Source organism: Papaver somniferum, chromosome 10 (genome assembly GCF_003573695.1).
Source record: "Papaver somniferum cultivar HN1 chromosome 10, ASM357369v1, whole genome shotgun sequence".
In the NCBI taxonomy this organism is placed as follows: domain Eukaryota; kingdom Viridiplantae; phylum Streptophyta; class Magnoliopsida; order Ranunculales; family Papaveraceae; genus Papaver; species Papaver somniferum.
In genome coordinates, this window is record NC_039367.1 from 164,861,273 (window position 1) to 164,883,360 (window position 22,088).

The window sequence follows — 22,088 nt, forward strand, 5'->3', positions numbered from 1 at the left end:
GTATGAAAACAATTCGGACAACAATGGATCAGAGAGTGCAAATGAAATAACTAGGAATGCAGAAAAAGATAGACTAATTATTTAATTGGCCGATCGACCTAGCGAAGCAAAGGAGGGAGGACTTTCTATATGGTCACACTCTTTTTTTAAATGTAAGTGATAAATTGGTACAAAATAATTGGCCATCTGGATTAAATTTTTATTTTTTCTCCTTTGGATATTTTCGTAAATAAAGCGAAGAGGAAGGGCAAATATGTTTTCGATAATTTCATAAATAAACCAAAGAAAAAGGATAAACTAAAGAATAAGGCAAATAAGTATTAGACCTTTTCGTAAGGGAGTGATTAAATACAACCCTCATTTTAATTAAATGCAAACATGACTAAATACAACCCACGTTAATATGTAATTAGCTAAGTACAACCTAATTACTTGTAACAATGTTGATTTGAATCATTGTCCGAACGGAGAAGTGGTTGTGGATGTCACCCGGTACGGCGTAGGGAGAGTCATACTCAAGGTGGAGCAGGCAAGGCCCAAGGTAGAGCTGACGCTCAAGGTGGAGTTAATGTTGCACTCAATTAACTCAGGTGGAGTAGGGTTCTATGGTGGGCAAGGTTGTGTTCAAGGTGGAGTTAGTGCTAGCCCTCTCATTAACTCAAGGTGGAGTAGGGTTCCAGAGCGAGTAGTGACAATAAGCATGTTCGATGGGTATCATATACGGACGGTGATCATATGGTGGAGTATGATTGGATTGGTGAGGTGATTTAATCTCGCCAAGGTGGAGATTCTTGGAATATGTGGCGCGATATAAACAACATATGTATAGATAGGATAGTCCCACATGGAATAAGAGGAAGTACATGTGGTGCCTAATAAGCTTGGGCATCTCTTTACATAACATCGAGACCTTTCAGATTAAAACCCCACACCTACTGCAACAGGTGGTTAAATCGTAAACCTACATTAAAATTGTTCATCTAAGAACTTTTTTCATAAGAATCTACATTTTTTGAACTGGAGAATTTATTGTTTTAAAAAACAAAGTGAAACACCTGTGGTTTACCGGTTTTTTGGTAGTGGCACAAACAAAGCTACATGTTTAACCTCACATTCCATTAGACAAATATATGTAATGTTTTGGGTGAAATACACATGTATCCATGTTTTTTCTTGTGCGCATACAGATGTACCCCATTTTTTTTTCCATTTTTACAGATGTATCCCTGTTTTGACCGTTTTTCTTTTTTAAAAACGGCTAATAGAAGTTATCCTCTATGTGTAATTTAAGTCCACTAAAAAGACTGTTGAGTCCTTCACATCACTGAGTTCATTCGTTCGTTATCTTTACAACTCGCTGATTTCATTCGTTAACTTAGATCTGTCCGTCTCCTAACTTTGATATATACCAACATCCGACCCAATAATCTCAACTAAAGTTCCATCTGCAATAACAATCCGTTCAATCCGTCTCAAACTTGGTCACAACGACACCTTCCATCTTAAGAAGCATCTCAACCAACACCATCGGTTCGATTACAATTAACCCACCGATCACCCATAACACCATTCAATATAAAACCCATCTCACATTCCATTAGCAAAATATATGCAATACTATGCGACATAAGTTAACAAGTGAAAAAGCTACCTTTAGGGTCTTTTATTTCAACATAAGTACCCGAATTAAGTGGTACAAGGCTCTCCACATTGACAAAAGTAATACCAGCGTACTTAATCCGATTAGCATGAGCCTTGAGATATATGGAGGTTCCACGCCTTAGGTCACACAAATCCAGATGAAAACCAAACTCAGTGTCATATCCTAATAAAACCTCTCCATTCTTGGCAAATTGAGGTGGAACCAATTGTCTAAACTCACATATGGTTGTTTGGTTAAAGGTGAAGAGTTTAACCCAAGATTCAATCACTTCATACTACTTCATCATCCATACATCAATCCCACCATACCACGAAATACAACCTATTCAAAACTCTCATTCCTATTCAAAACCACGAATGCGAAGAAACACAAGTAGCTTGGTGCAAATTGGGCCAGGCCGGGCAGCCTGGAATGTTTTCTAATCCAGATCGGGCCGGATCATCAGGCTGAGCAAGATAGGTAAAACCGTTTATTTTGAGGCCTAATGCTCATTCCATCAACCGGGTGAAACCAGGAATGCTGCGGGTTATTTGATAGAGTTTTTTTATATCTTGTATAAAAAATCATCACATACAAATTCTTCTTAACTTATCCAAAATTTGAGTCGTACTAAATAAAATTGATCAAATAAGACATCTAATTGTGTTTGTACGCCAATAAGACATCAATTCCACCATACCAGGAAATCTATCAATCGAAAATATCAAGTATGATGATAAAGCAAACACGAATGATAATCAAATGAATCTAATTATGTTACTCATAGAGTTGTTCAATTGTTCATATTCTCATAAAAGTATACAAGACACAATTAAAGCAGAATCCGTTTTGATTCATGATTAAGTACTTATTCAAGAATCAATTCATGAACATTAAGCTACGTTTTGCAAATATTGCATTCGTATTTTTTCATGAGTATGAAATCGTACTAAACCGATTTTAGAACATTAACCAACTCAGTTTGCAAACATGTACGCAAACTTAAGTTCCTGACTTTGGTCTTGACCAACAGTTTGCGAAGGGGTACACATATAGTAGTTACGGACCTAACGCAAGTGAAACTGTACACGTACTGGTATGCATTGGTTCCTGGACTTTCACAGTTAAAACCAATCACGTACTGGTATACAAACTTGGTTTCCGGTCCTGAATTATATTGCAACACTTTGCATTGTGGTATGCATACTGTGCTATATCCATACAATGGTTCATTGTTCTAAACTCTCATTTCAATCATTGAAACATCCTTAGAAGAAAACAATAGCAGTCTCACACAAACTATTAACTTAAAAGTAATTTTCAAGTGATCGAATGATCAATACGAAACCTTCTGATTCGACACAAATCACATAATATGTTTCAAGGCAATTTTCACATGATCATCTTTTGACTTAATATTCAGTTTCCAACAAATAAATTGTTTTCAACTAAACTCGTCAAGAATAATGATGAACATAATTAAATCAAAAATCTTTCAACTCATATTTCGATAAATCGAAATATCAAATGTGTATAATATTAAAGTCTATATATCTATAGAACCTAGTCTCAATAAGAGATAGAATTTATAATATACTTCTGATTGATAGATGAGTTTAAGTCTCCACATACCTTTTGTTGATGAAGTTCCTCCAAGCTCTCCTAAGTAGAGCTTCAATCGATGAACGCCGTGAAGTCTAAATATCAACTACACATTCTATCCTAATCTGAGACATAATTATAAGTATACTAGAAATCAATACTTACAGTTTTTACACCTAACCTTGACAAACAAACTTGACATAGCAACACTTGCAAGTTCGCTGAGCAGTGCTCTAACAGATTATTTTAGAGGGTACTAAAGTTTAGGGAGAACTTTAACCCCGCTCATTTATTTTAACTAAGCTACACCATGCGCCTGCAACAGGCAATAACTAGCTTTGGAATTTTACAAGTACACACTGACATGGATGGATACAAGCATGCGAAAAAATATTACGAAAAATAATGAAAAGATGATGACAATAAACCTATTCTAGATTTACAAGTACACTTGCCATCATCGTCTTCTTTATTGTCATCATTGACATCACAAATGCCCATGTCAGAAACAAAAAAATATGGTGAGATTGCACGCCAAATATAAACCTATTCTAGATTTATGCCCGTGTTATGCACCGGATTTTTTTTGTTTTAACCATATTTTTGATTCGGTGTACGCGGTCCCGTTCCGTGGCTATGCACTTTTGATTTGGTGCGGCAGGGCTTCGCACCGCCCCGTCTCGATGCATTAAATAAGTGGAGAAAAGATAATAAATTTTTTATTTTCATAGAAAGTGTGAAATATGTGTTTATTTCCCTTTATGTACTAATTTTGAAAAATGAGTCCTAATTTTGGTAGACACTCGACTTCTGAATTTAATTTAGACTTCCATAAAATTCAAGAGCGCTAAGTTAAGTTTTACTTTTGAGTTTATATTTTTAAATAAATTATATGTTGCCAAGTGTCCTCACCAAAACTCTTGTTTCACAGAAACCACTACCGGCTTATTTCACCCAATAGAAAGCGAGCGTTTCCCTACCGTTTAACGTGTGAGCTTTATTTATCTAGGCCTCCAAGCCTTTAGATAACAATATTTGAATTTAGCCCACTTAATTACGTGTGTTTGCATATTTTAGCCCACCAAAGTCTTAGTGTTTGTACAGTTTAACCAAACCAAGTCCTATTGTTTGTACAGTTTAACCAGTGTTTGCATCACACCTCTAAGTTCTAACCCTCCAGTGAAAAATCAATACCCAAAAGGGAATTCTTATAAAATACCCTCGTTTGAAAAGTACCCGCCTAGGTGGAAGTTATCTCACCTATTGAAATTCCTATTTACTTCTGAACACATCTCTTTGGTACGCAGGGTAAATGATTCGAAGATCCTGAAAGGGAGTGTAACGGTCTAGAACCAGGCTCGACGAACCTGAAAGTGATATAACGACCCTAAACAGGGCTCGACTAACCTGGAAATTTTTGTAAAAGATTGATTCCCACCAACCAAAAACCCCAAGATACATGAAAATGATGAACTCTTTTGGGGAACAATGAAACAGACCTGAAAATGATGACACGATCCTAAACCGAGCTTGACAAATTGGAAAAATGATGTACATGGTCAACGTACTAACAAGTAAAGGGTAAGTAAGTAAACTTCAAAAAAGTAAAACTAGTGTTGACTAACTAGGATGGAGAACTAAACTGTTGGAGCACTAAAAAATTTGTAAAAACAGCGGTATTAAAAATAGGTTGGCAATAAAAACGGGTATACTTTATAAATTATCCCTACCCAAAATTAGCATGGAAAAATCTACATGATTTGTGTGCTTTTTCTTTATAGAAAATCTACATATTTATAAATTTTTTGGCCCCTGCAATACTAAATCCTTCTTCGGCCACACCCATAACAATTCAACTATTGACTTTGATCACTATTGTTTCCCTTTGCTTTACTCTCTCTGGATAGCCCCTAAGGTCATGCATTGCATGGACATGAGTTTTAAATGAGTGCGTCACTAATCTCATTAGTCCATATGCAATTACTTACTCCATTCGTTCCTAAAAAAAGAGATAATTTTCTAATTTACACAATTTTTAAATTTTTGAAGACAAATATGTAAAGTAGCTTTTTTAATTTATTTTCAAAACTCCTCTCAAAAAATATTTAATTACCATAATTACCACTAATTATCACTAGTTTGAGGAAGAATTGTTTTGAAAGTTCATCCAATTATAATTTCAAGTACCTCTCTTTTTAGATACAAAAATTAAAAGGAAAAACACTGGTTTTTATGAACGGAGGGAGCATGATTGAGTATCTCATGGTCACGCCCCATTTATTTGAGCAAGTTATAGACATTTGGTCATACTAGAACTTGCTCATGGTCACGCCCCTTTTCCAAGTATCCACCTATGAAGGTGTTTTTTTTTTCCTAGTCTTTAATGTTGATTTATTATTTTTGATTTACTACTTTGTAAAACTGGGGATTCACCTTGCAGCGAAAGTACATAAAAGGAATTAGTGGATGGAATTTTAATCTGGAGGATTTGAAAAATCAGGCTGCCCTAGTTAGGAGCTCAGAAAATAGTCCATGACCAAATGTCTCCATGTGTTCCTATTGAAATGAAAGCAAGAGGAAGTACTTCTTAAATCACCAACGTTGTGTTACGTGCAGATTAACCAATTAACCAATTTATAGACACTGAAGTAGACAGGATGACGATGATGACAGTTAAAGTACACAAGAGCCAGTTAGCAGCAAAAGAGATGATGGATTATATTTAGAGCAAGTCTTATGGTGAAATCCATCCATCTTCCACGCCATTTCAGCACTTGGAAATGTGGATGGAAGCGCAAGTGTAATGGTGGAATAGTATAAACGCTATTCTTAATGGAGCTAAAAAAACGCAATTAAGAATGAAGCTTTTTTTCAGCCGTTAGATTTCAACAACTCATTTTAAATCTACGGATGAAGAAAAAAACACAATTCTCAATGGTGTTTTTTTTAGCGCCAATCTTATTTGCGTTTAGCGCTATTCTTTTTTGTGGAAAGCCCCAACTTGAAAGCCACTAGACTTGACATTGCATGGTTTTTCCACACTTGGAATAGGTTGGATTCCACCATAAGACTTGCTCTTACAAAATGACGGGTTCCGTCATTCAAAGAGATATTTTATTTAGAGCACAGCTATTATTCAGATCTCTCATCAGGAGCAATTTAGATGAGCCTTCTGCTATGCAAGTAATCAAACGACTGACAACGTTTTGATCCACTAAATCACAGATGATACTTGGACGGGTTTAGATTTAACAGTGACAAGAGATCGAACATCACAAGTACTGTCAATATAGAGCGACATCCTTACTTGTAAAACCAACATATATACCCAAGCGAAATTCCCAATAGCACTTGGTAGAGAATTGAGAACAAACAAATTTAGATAACTCTCTTGTATATTGTACCAGAGCATTTTTATAATGTTACAGATGCGGAGAGCGTAGTTTTCCTTTTACCAAATACAATTTGATTTCTACGATCCGAGGTTTCTCCTCTTATTTACAGTGTACGTTCATGATATAGGACAGGAACTAGAACCAAAACCTACTGTCTTAGCGTAACCAAAAAAAAAAAAGAAAAAAGAAAAATTAGTGGAAAAACTTCTTCTCTTTTAATTCATATCAGTGCCCATGCTGAAGATTTTGGACAGGAAAGTCTTAAGAGTGGTCGGGATGGAGCTTTGGAAAGACAAATAGTGGTCGTGATCCTTTAGTTCAGTTGGAGAAGATCTGCAGCGTCTTTTTTCAGATTTGCGCACTAATCCGCGGTCCTTTGTTTCTTCGATCCCAAACAGTTTTAACACTCTAAAACGTGTCGCGACCTAATCAAATCTTGGTGGTTCGTTTTGGCAGTTTTAATACGTGGAGAACTGCTGCATAAAAGTTGTTCAAAATTTTGCCCAGTCGTACAAATCCCAAGCGGTTAAATAGGAATCCTATATCCCTTGGAAATCGTAATTAGTTAGCTCTCAATTACTTCAGAAAAATTCTTTTGCATTTGATTTCTTCTTCACAGTTGAATGGCCGTATTACAGGGTTTCTGGATTCTTTCTCTTTCTCTGCCTTAGCGACGTTGGTGTGGGCATAAGTTACACCACCAACCGTCTCGCAAAATCCATAAAGCATATACAGAGAAGAAGGAGAGGGTTTTCTGGTGGCCAATTTAATCTTGCACATGATGAGACACCTTCCCATTCAAGGTAATAAGTTACACACATGATTTCGATTTGCAAATGGTGGATTTGATGTAATTAAAGAAGAACTTAGTTTGTTGATGTGAATTTTGCAGGTGAGAGCGGGAACAGTGAAAATGGGGAATGCAAAACACCATTAAGGAGTAGAGGAATGAAAAAAAACATCCATATTTGGGTTTTGTTGGCATGATAATGCTAACATTTATAGTCAGGTAATCATCCATTTCATTTTATGATGATTAAGTTGAGAAATTTAGAAAGAAATATAATGGTCTTGGTGGACTTAATACGCTGGTGAAATTCTTCTTTATTTTACAGGTGAAATTAGTCTTCCTTCTCAAATACAATTTTTCACAAGTATTGCAGTTCAATAGTGGATTTTACTAATGGTGATAACGTCTATAACTATCATTTCCTGCTTCGACTTAATTTTGGTGTACTAATAGTCATTTTCTGACCAAAATCATTCATAAAAATGCTTTCTTCGGCAACTTCTCCCATATTTCTATGAATTGTTGCAAAATTCAGTTACTATTAGATTTTAGAGAACAAGTTATTTGTCTGTTCAAACTACTCACTTTTGACAAATTTATTGTTTTGTACCGCAGAAACCATTACAAACTTCGGACACCAATAAACTGATAACACGTGCAGATTTTGTTTGTGAGGTCTCCCAGGCTCCATTGGAGATTCGGGTTGTATATCGTGTTGTTGTACAAAGAAGGGTAACTTTCAGTCTGAAGTTCTCTTTGGTCCCTCTTAACATCCTTTATTTAGCAGGATTTTGTTCATATGGTTAGTTGTTGTAAATGTAACTGAGTTTAGCAAATCAATTACTCAATTACGTACCTGCAGAATCACAGACTTTGGGTGTACTCTTCAATGTACTCAAGCCAGCAGAGAAATTCTTCAAAAATAATATCCACAAAATGCACACCGAACTACTTACTGTGCCCGAAGGAACTTATGTAGGTTCGCGTCATTGAAAATATACTTAAATGATGCTTCAAGGAGGGCACTCCTAGCAGAACTTAAAATGTACCACACCCTGGGAAGTTTTTAGTCGAAAGTTGCACTCATTCAATACGACGTGACGAAATAATCAAGAAGATGCCACTAAAAGAATTGCTTATAGAATCTTCCATAAATATATGGTTGATTTTAGAATCATTGAAATTCTTCATACATTTAACTTTTCTACCGTTTCAAATTTTACTGTTTAGTACTTAATCTCTTGCTTTCCCTTAATTTTGTTGTTGTTGAGTTGAAGTGATTTTTATTTGACCTTTTTTTTTCCATTTTTCTCTGTTGTCGTATTCTCTTTCAGTTTATAATTGGATGCATTAATGCTCTATTATATTTGAAGAAAGCAGTAAGGAAAAACATGTTTCCCAAAGGAAAAAACTTTAACTTTCTTAGTTTTCAATGAAACGTAGCGTAATTTTGAAATAGAGGTCATCGTTACTACCGGATCAGGCATATTTAAAGAAAACGATTTTCCAGTAAACAAAATGAGATACATATTCTTGGAATTACTGTTGTTAATTTGGCATTGCCGCTTCATTGGTGTATTCTGGCTGAGTACTAGACCAAAGATTCAAATAAGGTTTGGCATTTGGCAGGTAGGTTCTCCTTTTAATGTGCATGAATTTATGGAACTTGAAATTTTTAATAACAGTTTTTTGTGTTTTTTTTGTTTTTTTGGCTTTGGTGTCTTTCTATCTGTATTATTGATGATCAATATTGTTTCTCATATTCAGCTATAAAAAATTTATTAATTACAATCCCTTGGGGGTTTGAAGATGTTCGAATATATTTTTTTTGAATTGCAGGATGTGGTACGACGAACTCATGATCAGATAAATGGCATGTGCTAACCGAGCAATCTCTCACGTCGGCTCTGTCTCTCCCTTTTGCCTGTTTCGTTTGATGTTGGTCTTTTTCATGCCACTCATCGTATCCCTATTTTGAAAGCGTCGAGGCAAGTTCTTACAGCTCCTTACATTGAAACTAGAAAGTTTAAAGCAAGCGAGGCTCTTGGTAAATAGTGAGATATATTGGGAAGACATTTGCTTTTTTTAATTGATACTGGATTTTGTGCCCATGCTACGCACCGGGTGGACCCGAAAAGCATCATTTTTCTTTACTTTTAACCATGCTTAGGATTTATGATTTGGTGTGACTCGGCTTCGTCTCGCCCTGTCTAAATGCATTTCCACCTATAGATGTTGATCAAATGAACCCCTTTAATATGTATCTCAAGTAAAAAAGGTTCCAAGGCAAAGAATTCGACAACCTGACATAATGAACTCAGTATGAAAGTGAAAAGTGAACAACTCCTTGGCTTTTTATCAATTCTTTATGCATATAACGACACAACGACATTGTTAATCTGTTGGAGTCTTGCAACAATAGAAGAAACGTCATATGTATCAAACAATAAATATAAAGAACCGTATCAAACAACTTTACCACGAACAAATTGATGAGGGCAGAATCACAGGTTCAACAAGCTGTGCTTAACACATTAGTTCGCGGGTATACTCTAAAGTAATGTTAAACCCCAACGTGCGAAGATGTGTCCATAAACTTCGCCACCAGAAATTTCTTTCTCCCTGCAATCTCCGCTTGATACTTTGCTTCTAACGCAGTCCACAAATCATAAGCACTGAAATTTTCTTTAGCATTGTAAAAATCATACATCGTATCTTCCAAACCATTCATGATATGATTTTTCGCCAAAAAATTACACCGCTTGTTATACTCGATCACCTCCTCAGTTAAAGCTTCAATATTCATCAATTCATCATGTGGAACAAGTACATATAATCCAGTTCATGATGGCTTAGATAAAACAACATCTTGGATTGCCATCTCTTGAAATCCTTTCCATTAAACTTCTGTGGTCTTTCAACGTCGTTCTTTCCCATTGTTACAAGGAATATTAATGTGTTAAGATTTTTGGAGTCTTGCAACAATAGAAGAAACGTCAGATGTATCAAACAATAAATATAAAGAACCGTATCAAACAACTCTACCACGAAAAAATTGATGAGGGCAGAATCAAAGGTTCAACAAGCTGACCTTAACACATTAGTTCGCGGGTATACTCTAAAGTAATGCTAAACCTCAACGTGCGAAGATGTGTCCAGGATAAACTGCCCGATATAACTTGTATTAGCACAATACAAGTTACCCACTCTAAAATAAATTATTTATCAAGTTAAAAACTTGAAAAAAATAATTTCAAGTAGACACGGACTTGGTGCTTGGTACACGCGCATGGAAATAGAACTTCGTCTATCTTGTGCGACAAATAAAAATCAAAATTCCTCCTATATAATAGGTACGAGTTGAGTATTTAAAAAGAAATTTAAAATTGTGAATTTATTTAGAAGTTATGCAGAGAAGAAAAAAAAAACCTAATTAGAAAAAAAAATACATTAGTAAATTAAGTTTAAGACACGTTTGGCATGCAAAAGATTTAAAATATAGAAGGAATATGTTAGCTTTGAAGGGGATAGGTTAGTTCTTATGTTATGGAGCTTTATGTGATAATATATTGATATTAAATTCTAAAACCCTTCAAACGAGTTTTGACATAAACAATGTGGAATCTCCACAACACCAAGACCAATTTTTTTTTGCCATGGATGGGAAATCGGGAATGGTTGTGTCCCAACTCATACCAGGTTTATATCTAGAAATTTCTTTCTAATGTATCAATCGGATGAGACGTATCGATGTTAATTAGATCTCAGTGTCGATTCCAGCCAGAATAAGCTCTTCTTCTGCGTCACCTCTATCTACTCCCCCCACCATGAGTACTAGAATAAAGGCTATCCAGATCTATTTTCTTTCTCTAGATGCATGGATAAGAAAGGAGGGATTTGTCTGTGAGAGATTAGTAGTTTCTATAGGTACATAAAATAGGATCGCCACGTGGTCGCACATGAAGGCACGAAATAGGACTGAAGAATCCCACTAAAAGATTCTGGATCGTTCCTCGAGATCCCAATTATTGACTTGTCAAATCAGAGTCAGAACCGCCTTCTCGCCGACCAAACGTCGCGAAGGCATGCCAACCATGCCAGCCGCACCATCGTGCCAATGGCATGCCATGCCAGCCACATCTCCGCGCCAAAGGCATACCAACCATGCTAGCCGCACCATTGTGCCTATTGCATTCCATGCCATCCACACCTCCGCACCAAAGCCATGCCGGTCATGCCTCCATGCCGCTGGCTTCCAAACGAAGGGTTGCAACGATCAACATCCACCCTTCCCTCTGAAATGCAAATCTCAACCATCCAAGTTCGCCACCAAACGCGTGGAAACTTTTGGCCCAATACCAAGCCCTAATTTTGGCCGCGCCGAAAACCATGCCAACATCCTAGCTTGGCCGCGCCTAAACCATGCCAAAGCCATGACCGGTCATCCCTCCATGCCACTAGCTTCCAAACGAAGGGTTGCAACGATCAACGACCACCCTTCCCCCTGAGATGCAAATTTCAGCCGTCCAAGTTCTCCACCAAACGCGTGGCAACTTTTGGCCCAATGCTAAGCCCTAATTTTGGCCGCGCCTAAACTATGCCGAAACCCTAATTTTCGCCGCGCCTAAAACCATGTCAAAATCCTAGGTTGGTCGTGCCTAAACCATGCCAAATCCATTCCGGTCATGCCTCCATGCCGCTGGCTGCCTAACGAAGGGTTGCAACGATCAACGACCACCTTCCCTCTAAGATGCAAATCTCAGCCGTCCAAGTTCGCCACCAAACGCGTGGCAACTTTTGGCCCAATGCCAAGCCCTAATTTTTGCCGCGCCTAAATTATGCTAAAGCCCTAATTTTGGCCGCGCCTAAAACCATGCCAAAATCCTAGCTTGGTCGTGCACGTCTAAACAATTCCAAAGCCATGCCGGTCTCCATTCCGCTGGATGCCAAACGAAGGGTTGCAACGATCAACGACCACCCTTCCTTCTGAGATGCAAATCTCGACCATACAATTTCGCCACCAAACGCGTGGAAACTTATGGCCCAATGCCAAAACTACACGGTTTGTACCAAATTTTGGCAGCGCCTAAAGCATGCCCGAGCATGCCAGACACGCCTCATGCCACTAGCTGCCAAACAAAAGGTTGCAAAATCTCGACTTTCCAAGGTCACCACCGAGCCGGAAAGCCTCCCAAGTCTAGTTTGTCAAACAATAAAAACATGGTACACGTTTTCCACGAAAACACTCGAGACATCAAAACATGTCACAAACTGGGGGATGCTCATCAGGGTATTGGTCTGGAAGTTTACAACGTGCGGTGTACACTACGCCCGTTACAAGAAAGTGTTATAAGAGCGAGGAGGTTAGTAGACACAAGAAGTAATGGTGAAAGGTTTCCTTCATTATGGAAACATCAATTCCAGGCGTTACCCATTATCGCTTTCTTCCATTTACTCAACCGTTTCCAATTCTTCGAGACCAGGGTACGTTTCGTTACGACTTATCTAAATAGGTCTCACCTATTTCCACCAAAGAAAAAGTTTTTGGTCAGGGTCATACAACACTCAGAAATCACTTGTTAGCTTTCCAATCTGCTAGCGTTTCATTTTCTGATACAATTCGTCGAGCAACTACTCTTCCAGAATTAACTATTCTGGGCTCAACACTCTCTTCGCTTCCCTCCCTAAGACCAACCCTTCTCATTCACTTTGTAACTGAAGCAAGTCTGGAACGACAATTTCTTGGTTTAGGACGGATTTGTACAGATTGATCTCTCGAATCAAATTACTCCCTTGCAGTACATTGTTTAGGGTTAGACTCGTTTCTCACCCACACATCCGACATTACCAAAATCCGCAGAAACTGTTTTCACCCTCAAACACACACGAAGTGGTAATTTTCAACGAATTAAAGATACCTTTTTTAAAGGGGAAGATGGAGTGTGATCACGTCTTTTTCGTCCCTTAGTTGGCTTAGAAGCAGGCTTCTCAAAAGGGGAATATCATCCTACGAAAAGTAAAGGGTTATAATATAAGGTTACATAGCGAAAAAAAAGGTAACGAGCAAAGTGGATACATGTTTGGGAGCAGGAGATTCAACAGTAACACCCATTTCCTTGCGATCCTTGAGGAGACCAGCAATAGGCGTCTCGTACTGAATAAAAGGGAAAGGGGATATGAGAACGAACAAAGCCCAAAGCGAGATAAATATCTAAGAGACGGAGCAATACCTCAGTTGGCACGGACCATCGAAGCTTCTAGGGATCGCAGCCGGCGAGATAACAATGTTCGGGAAGAGGACCCTTGCGAGGAACCCCTTTCTCATCAACACCCCAGACTAAGGGTCCCCCTACCACCATAGGAAACATCTTCCAGTCTTCGTCACAAGATAAGAGAAGTCGGTCATATCGTCCCGATTTGGGAGGACCCACATCTAAAAGAAGAGCTTTGGATGGAGCAGAAAGGATGTTCCAGTCGAACTCGATACCCCACTCATGATACTTTCTCGTGCTTGTAAACCTAGCGGAATAATTAAACATGAAAGAATCCACATTATAGTCACGGGAATCATACCCCTCAGCCACTGACGGAACTTGCGAAGTTCCGTTCTATGAGCGAATTATAAACTCAATGAAAATGTGATTTGCATTACCAGAAAGTTGGAAAACCCCGCACTGGAGTCCATTCAGAATCTCGAGGAAGACGGGGATAGAGGCTTTATATAGAGGGAAGGATAACCCGGCTCTTAACTGGCCGACGGTGACGATCAGCTTGTCTGCAGACCAAGTATCGGATTAAATCCACCTATAGTTCAGTTCCATGTGTTGAGTTGTAGAAATAGGAGGAGCTACTGAAGAATCTACGACATGGGTCAAGGTTAAACCCATCTTCTGAAAATCTGCTTGGAATTCTTCAAAAGTTTTGAGTGGAGTAGGAGTTGAAACTTTCTTTGGGGCCATGAAGACAAAAAAAGAAAAAGAAAAAAAGAGAGCAAAAGAAAATTGAAGGAATATAGAAGGTAACAACGGCATAAGTGGGAGCAGGATCAGTAACAACTCGAATGCAAAGCAAAGAAGAAAAAGGGAAGAAAAAACCCAAACCTAGTTCAAACGAGGAATGTATAGTGTAAGGAAAGTCACCGGCAAAGGCAGGTGGTCGAAACGTTCGAGGGATCTTAACCAATAACATTCGGTTACCAAGATAACGCGGCCAGGTGGAAGAAAAAAGGTGAAGAACGCGACATCAAAGGGATTTCGAGCGGTTCTCATTCCGTCCTCACGAGACTCGAACAAAATAAGAAAAAGGCAAAATGTAGGTACATAAAATAGGCTCGCCACATGGTCGCACAGGAAGACAAGAAATAAAATTGACGAATCCCACTAAAAGATTATGCATCGTTTCTCGAGATCCCAATCAGTGACTTGTCAAATCAGAGTCAGAACCTCCTTCTCTCCGATCAAACGACGCGAAGTAATAAAGTCTTTACATAAGAAAGCGTCCCAAAGAAAAATAATTCAAGAAGAGGGCCAAAAACATTAAGGAACAATTGGAGTACCCAACAAGATAACAGTCACGAAATTAGATAGGCAAAGTAAGGTTACTTAGCTGGAAAGCTAATCTGCGAAGTCAGAAGATTGTCGAACAAGAAAAGAGACAGCTGTCCCGACAAACTTCAAAAGTTGTCAGCGAAACGAAAGGAAAAACTTTATGGAAAATGGTCTGGGCGAAGTATAAAGCACCTCCACGAGAACCTGGCGACGATAAGAGTAAAATGAGCTATATTCCATTAGGATTGGATGGTCTTAAATAGAGACCGTTGGGCAACGTAAAGGAGGGTCGAGATTTTGTGGTAAGAATAGTCTGGCTTAGAGTGTGAGATTAGGATTTCCTTGTATCCAAAACTTGTATTTTCACTTCCTTGAGTGGTTGATCAATAAAGATTTTCTTATCCAAAATATTTGTTATGTCTTAGATCTTATTTGTTTCCTATTTGGGTGTGCTACTGGATTTTCAGTAGTTACAGTTTCAATTTCTGCAAAGATTGCAGAAGCCCTATTTGGTTCTGCAAAGCCATAATTGGACATACCGAAGTTAAGGAACAACCATACAAATGGCATAAGTAAGCTCTAGATAGGCACTAGTGTCGCAACCTGCTGCCTTAGACAAGATCGAACTATTTAGTGACACCAAGCCTGAAACTTTTAAGTTGAAACAAATTGGACAGATCTATCAAGTATCAAACAAAATAGCCGTAGTACACCACATTTCTTAAGCATTTACATATTTCTTCTTAAGCATCTACATATTTTGTTGTATTGGAGAATGTATAATCATAGAAACTAAGCAAAATAGACGTAGTACACCACATTTCTTGCTAGTGGCATAGAGAAATCTACATGTTTAAGATCAAATTCGGATAGCCAAATAATAAAATACTATGTCACATAATTTAACAAGTGCATAAAGATACATTTAGGATCTTCTATTTCTGGTAGCTCAACATAAGTGCATAAAGATACCTTTAGGGTCTTCTATTTTATTTGGTTTCCGTAGATTCATCAACTGATTTTGGACTTGTAGGAAGTCCTTCTGCGATCTCTTCCTCTTCTTCCTCTTCTTCCTCTGAGTCATCATCATCTTCCGAGTCTCCTCCATCTACTCCCCCACCATGAGCACTTGAAGTGAGGCTATCCAGATCTATTTTTCTTGCGTTAGCTGCATGGAATGCATAATTGTTGAGGATTTAATAAAATAGAGTGACAAGAAAGGGGGATTTGTACTTGAGAGACTAATAATATCAATTTGTTCAAGGACTGAACAAGCCCTATTGGCTATTCGGTTCTGCAGACCCATAAGTAGACAGACTGAAGTTAAAGAACACACATACAAATGTCATAAATACGCTTCAGACAGTCCCTAATATCACAATCTACTCTGCCTTAGCTATCAAGATTAATTGTATTAATTAGAAACACCAAGCCTGATACTGCAATGTTGAGAAAACTTTGAGAGAATATGTGCACTGTACATGATACGAATAAAGCAAAACGAATAGCATATATATCTCATATTGAGCCTAAACTGATGAAGTGCTATCATTTAACTTGTAAACCAACATTTTTTGGTGTATTGGAGAATGCACAATTTTAGAAACTAAGCAAAACAGCTTTAAAATATGATTTTTTTGGTAATGGGACAAAGAAAGCTACATGTTTAAAGGTCACATTCAGTTAGGAAAATATAAGTGATACTAAGTGGCGTAAGTTAATAATAAGTGCATAAACATACCTTTAGGGTCTTCTATTTCTGGTAGCTCAACATAAGTACCCGAATTAAGGGTTACAAGGCTCTCCACATAGACAAAAGTGGTAGCAGCATACTCGATCCGGTTAGCATGAGCCTTGAGATTTATGGAGTTTCCACGCTTTAGGTCATACAAATCTAGATGAAAACCAATATCAATGTCATATCCTAGTAAAACCTCGCCATTCTTGACTAATAGAAGTGGAACCAACTCAGAGAACCGACAGATAGTTTCTTGGTTAATGGAGAATAGTTTAGTCCAAGAATCAGTCACTCCATACTCCTTCATCTCCCATACATCAATTCCATCACACCGGGTAGAACCATGTAAGCAAAGAGACCCTCCCAACGAACATAAATTTGTTCCACAAAGTCCATATTCAGCTAAAAAGCTGGGTAGGGGCATCATATTGAATCTGTCATCCTTAAAATCAAAAGAGACAATGAGTTTGCGGGTGTCAGAGCCAGTTTTTGCTAACCAATGCATAGCTCCATTAACACTTACTTGAGCTATATCAAGTTGATCTGGATAAGTGTCGTAAGGTATAGTCTCAAGCTTTCTCCATGAGTTAGATTTTAATGTATATAAATGAACTTCACAATGAGGTTCCTCCTGGAACACCAAAAAGCTTATAACCTTAAAATCATCAATCTTATTATCATAACCAAATCCATGATAAGTGTAACTAAATCGATCCTCTGACCTAATTGGTACAGGTAGTTCCTTAAACTCCTTAGTAGCTGGATTCCAAAGGAAGACCATATAACTCTCACAAGTGGTGGTTAAACAAATCAGGCCATTGCAAGCTCCCCAAAAGTAACCTCCACGAGGATAACTTATATCAACACAGTTACTTAATGTAGATGAAGAGTGATCATAAGCTAAAGTGTAGGTGTTTTTATGAAAATCACCTTCTGGGTGTATCATTAAACTGAATTTATTCATTTCAATTGCATGATTTAGGTGTTTTTTAACAAAACCAGGGTCTTTCAATAACTTGCACCAGTTTTTGGATACACACCTGAACCGTAAAATCGACTTCACAGGCAACCTAAAAACGATGCTTAATACGATATCCTGACATAGATTCGTCATTCCTGCATTTTCAAAAGAAAAGAAAATAAATAAAACATATTAAGTCAAATACTCATTGCTGAAATACAAACAATATACGCAGATGTCAAGTTTGGCCTCGAATTGTGTATCCGTAATCCGATGCAAGTTGAGGTCAAAAGACTCAAAACTCCATAATTTTATCAATCAAACTATCCAGAAGAAATGAACCCCATGGTTCTTTAACATTTAATCTAAAAAACCACATAAATCAAATACTCATTGCTGAAATAAAAACAATTAATCTTTGCAGATGTCAAGTTTGACCTCAAATTGAATTATACATTTAAGAACAGCCCAAACTAGTAGATGCATTCAAATTGTTTATCCGTAATCCGATGCTAGTTGAGGTCAAAGCTCCATAATGTATCAATCAAACTATCAAAATGAAATGAACCCATGATTTTATTCTAAACAACCCATGATTCCAACCCCCAGAAATCAAATTCGAAAACATCTTAATTTCATCTCTTACCTCCCCAAAATCAAATGAAACCCCATGATTTTATAGCTTTGGATCCTAACAGTGAAGATAAATAAACCCAAAATTGGAATCAACCCATGATTATTTGCTACTAGTTCATTGATTATAACAGCAAATAAAATCTAAGAACATGATCTTTTGCAGTAACAGTTTCTTTGATTATTACAACATAGAGCTAAATAGGAACAAAGAGTACGATTAAAAAAATGTGGTAAGTTAGAGACAAGAAAGAGCATTTACCAGCAAAAACAGATGTCGAAGGAATCTGAACAAATCTTGGGTCTCTGGGGTTCAACCCAGTCAAAAAAATCTAGTACTGAGGTTTAATCTCAGCTGTCCATGTTCAGTCAATGGTTCTCAAAGAGGTGACTTGTTCTTTGTGGCGAGAGTGGTGAACAACCACAAATCTTATTGAACTCGGCCATTTGTTCAGCAGCGTCTGGCAACATGACGTGTTTTGACTCATTATCTTTGCGATGTTAGGGTGCCCTTGTACTGCATCAAAAAGCACATACACATTATTCTATTGCAGTTAAAGAAGGTGTTGTGTTTTTCATTTGAGGAAGATTTCCTCGAAATAAAATTCAATGGTGTCTATCAGCTAACTTAGTATTGGAATTTGGGATTGGTGTGGGGAAAGTGGAGTCCATGTTTTTCATTAAAACTTCAAGATTTCTCCTTAAGTAAACCCAGAAAAGGCTGGACAAACCCAAGTTTTGCCCCCATGCAGATCTCCAATAGGTGGCAACAATCCACACCTTAGATTTTGCCTTGGGTCACACCTTAGGTATGAAATGTACCAGTAACTTGTAATAGTTTCTTTTCATTTCGGATTGTGGCTAGATATGATTTATATATAAAGATAAAATTCACATTTAGTTTATGGCCTCCATCGGACCATCGGTGTACACAAAAAGTGCACAAAAATAACCAAAATATATTGTAGTTGCCTAAGAAATGTCGACTTATAGATCGATCATGAAGTTGGTGCCAGCATTCACGGTATCTTGCTCCAGAACATCATTCTTAGAATCTCATTGGTGGATCTACTATGATCAGTGGCTTTACATATGGTTTCGGCATGGAAACTAGCAACTTCTTCTAACGGCACAAGAAAATGTACTCAACCAAGATTGGAGGTGCTTTACTAACCTCTCTCAGTACTTTCCAGAAGGTATAATTTACACTTTTTGCGGCTTATGTTCTGTTTTATTTGCCACTGTTTGACTGAATTACAATTAATTCGCGCCTGGTGTTTGCCTAGTTCATTACTGTTTGCTGATATTATTGGTCAGTCAGGTACCGGTTGACCATGGAACTCTTTTTAGATTTTAGTTGCTTCTGTTAAAAACAAATCAGAATAAGGGTAAAAGATCCAATACAACTTGTATCGAACATCACAAATATGATAGAGCGACAGTACCCTTTCATATACAAGCTACTAACATACCCCTGCTAAATTTCCAATGGTGCTTGCTAGACATATGAGAACGAGCAAATTTAGATGACTTTTGTGTGTGTACCTAAGAATAGTCTTTATTCTTTAAATGAACGAGCAAATTCAGATTTCATATCTACAATCCAAAGCTTCTGCTGCTTCATTTCAGTGCCCAGGTTGAATATTTAGGACAGGAGATGTCTTAAGTAGCAATATATATAACTGAGAAGGTGGAGATAACATATCGAACATTAATCCCGTCATATGATTAAGTTGCAACCTCCTTATTCTATAGTTGACAATTTGATGTTTTAAAACCTAAACAAAATAGTAATAGCGAATGACATAAGAATAAGGACCATGTATGTGTATAAGATAATCAAGTATCTGCATACGCTCTCATAAAGTTAGGCAAAGGAGATCAAGAAAAGATCAAGAAAAGATCGTACTCACGTCATCTTTGCTTTCTTCTTTCTGTTCTCGATGTCCTCTTCTTGTTCTACATCAATGTGGTCTTCATCTTCTGCTTCTTTGTCATCATTGACATCAACAATGCTCATGTCAGAAACCCTATGCTTTTCTGTAATTTCTTTAGCACACGTTTGCCACCACTTCAACTGTAAAGCATTCATTTTTGATGTGTCCATACTCATATGCTGGTTCTCTTGCTCACGAATTTTCAACTCGATTGTTCTTGTTTCTAAATCCATCTTTCTTGTTTCCAAATCTAGCTTTCTGATTTCCAACATTTCACAAGTCTTTTCAGGACTTGTTTCCCTAGCTTCATCGACTAATTTGGGACTTACAGGAAACCCTTCAGCAACCTTTTCTTCTGCCCCCTCTTCTGAGTCATCATCAAATGTTTTGGGACTTGCAGGAAACCCTTCCGCGATATCTTCCTCTTCTACCCCCGCTTCTACCGAGTGTCCTCTATTTACTGCTCTTGTGCCAGCTGCATGGAATACAGAGTTGATGAGAATTCAATAAAATAGATTGACAAAAAGCAGGGATTTGCTTGTGAATTCAGTAAGAACAATATTTTCATTTTGTATAAACTTCATGCAGTTACTAGTATAGAAGATCCTACTTCCTAAGATATCACTGCAGAATTGAATTATTCAGTAACCCCAAGCCTGAAACTGCCAACTTTAGAAAAATTGGAGAGAACACGTTCATTAATGATGGCATAAATACCTTCGAAGTCTTCTGTTTCTTGTTGCCAAACATAAGTACCCGAATTTAGAGGTACAAGGCTCTCCACATACACAAAGGTAGTAGCAGCATACCAATCCCCATTTGCATTATGAGCCTTGATATTGATGGTGGTTTGATGCTTTAGGTCATACAAATCCAGATGAAAATCAACATTGGTGTCATATGCTAATAAAACCTTGCCATTCTTGACAAACTGTAGCGGAACCAAGTGTCTAAAGAAGTGAGAGATAGTTTCTTGGTTAATGGTGAAGAGTTTAACCCACGATTCAGTCACTCCATACTCCTTCATCTCCCATACCTTAATCCCATCACCGCATAAATGAGAACCAAATAAGCAAAGAGACCCTCCCAATGAACACAAATATGTACCACCGAAACCGTATTCAGCTAAAATGCTGGGTAGGGGCATCTTATCGAATCTATCATCCTTGAAATCAAAAGAGAGTATGACTTGGTTGGGCGCAGAGTCAGTTTCTGCTAACCAATGCATATCTCCATTAACAACACTTGCTTGAGATATATCACGTTCTCTAGGATGATAAAGATCATAAGGTATATTCTCAAGCCTTTTCCAAGAATTAGATTTTAGTGAATATATATGAACTACACAATTATATACGTTCTGAATCCCCAACATACTTACAACCTTAAAATCATCAAACTTTTCATCATACCCAAATCCATATAGGAAGTAATTACTAATTTCATTCACCGACTCAATTGGCCTTGGTGGTACTTCCTTAAACTCCTTAGTAGCGGGATTCCAAAGGACGAGATCATCAAATAAGGTGCTTAAACAAACCAAGCCATTGCAAGTTCCCCAAAATGTTGTCCCCCAAGGATATCTTATACTAACACAGTTACTAAGTGTAGATGAAGACGGATCATAAGCTAAAGTGTAGGTTTCTAAGTCAAAAACATACAATGGGTGCATCATTAAACTGAATTTATTCATTTCAATTGCAAACCTTAGGTGTTTTTTCACAAAATCAGGGTCTTTCAATAACTTGCACCAGTCTTTTGATACACACCTGAACCGTAAGATTGACTTCACAGGCAACCTAACGACGATGTTTAATACCATATCCTGACATAGTTTTCCCAT

At 37.6% G+C, this 22,088-nt stretch overlaps 2 protein-coding genes and 1 long non-coding RNA gene across 5 annotated transcripts; 1 reads left to right on the forward strand and 2 right to left on the reverse strand.

Annotated features, from left to right (window-relative positions):
• The first annotated feature begins 7,204 nt into the window (after positions 1 to 7,204).
• LOC113314995 lies at positions 7,205 to 8,684 on the forward strand. Of its 3 annotated transcripts, none has more exons than XR_003342663.1 (3): positions 7,205 to 7,442; positions 7,532 to 7,825; positions 8,045 to 8,684. It is a non-coding gene; the product is annotated as an uncharacterized LOC113314995 (long non-coding RNA). The 3 variants fall into 3 exon arrangements; XR_003342662.1 differs by having other exon boundaries at positions 7,532 to 7,754; XR_003342661.1 differs by having other exon boundaries at positions 7,532 to 7,648.
• Positions 8,685 to 15,965: 7,281 nt separating this feature from the next.
• LOC113316795 (F-box/kelch-repeat protein At3g06240-like) lies at positions 15,966 to 17,828 on the reverse strand. The gene is made up of 2 exons (XM_026564943.1): positions 16,718 to 17,828; positions 15,966 to 16,144 (listed from the first exon to the last, which is right to left on the reverse strand). The coding sequence occupies exons 1-2, from the start codon at positions 17,826 to 17,828 to the stop codon at positions 15,966 to 15,968; spliced, it is 1,290 nt and encodes a 429-aa protein (XP_026420728.1).
• Positions 17,829 to 20,217: 2,389 nt separating this feature from the next.
• LOC113316796 (F-box/kelch-repeat protein At3g06240-like) lies at positions 20,218 to 22,088 on the reverse strand. The gene is made up of 2 exons (XM_026564944.1): positions 20,963 to 22,088; positions 20,218 to 20,720 (listed from the first exon to the last, which is right to left on the reverse strand). The coding sequence occupies exons 1-2, from the start codon at positions 22,086 to 22,088 to the stop codon at positions 20,218 to 20,220; spliced, it is 1,629 nt and encodes a 542-aa protein (XP_026420729.1).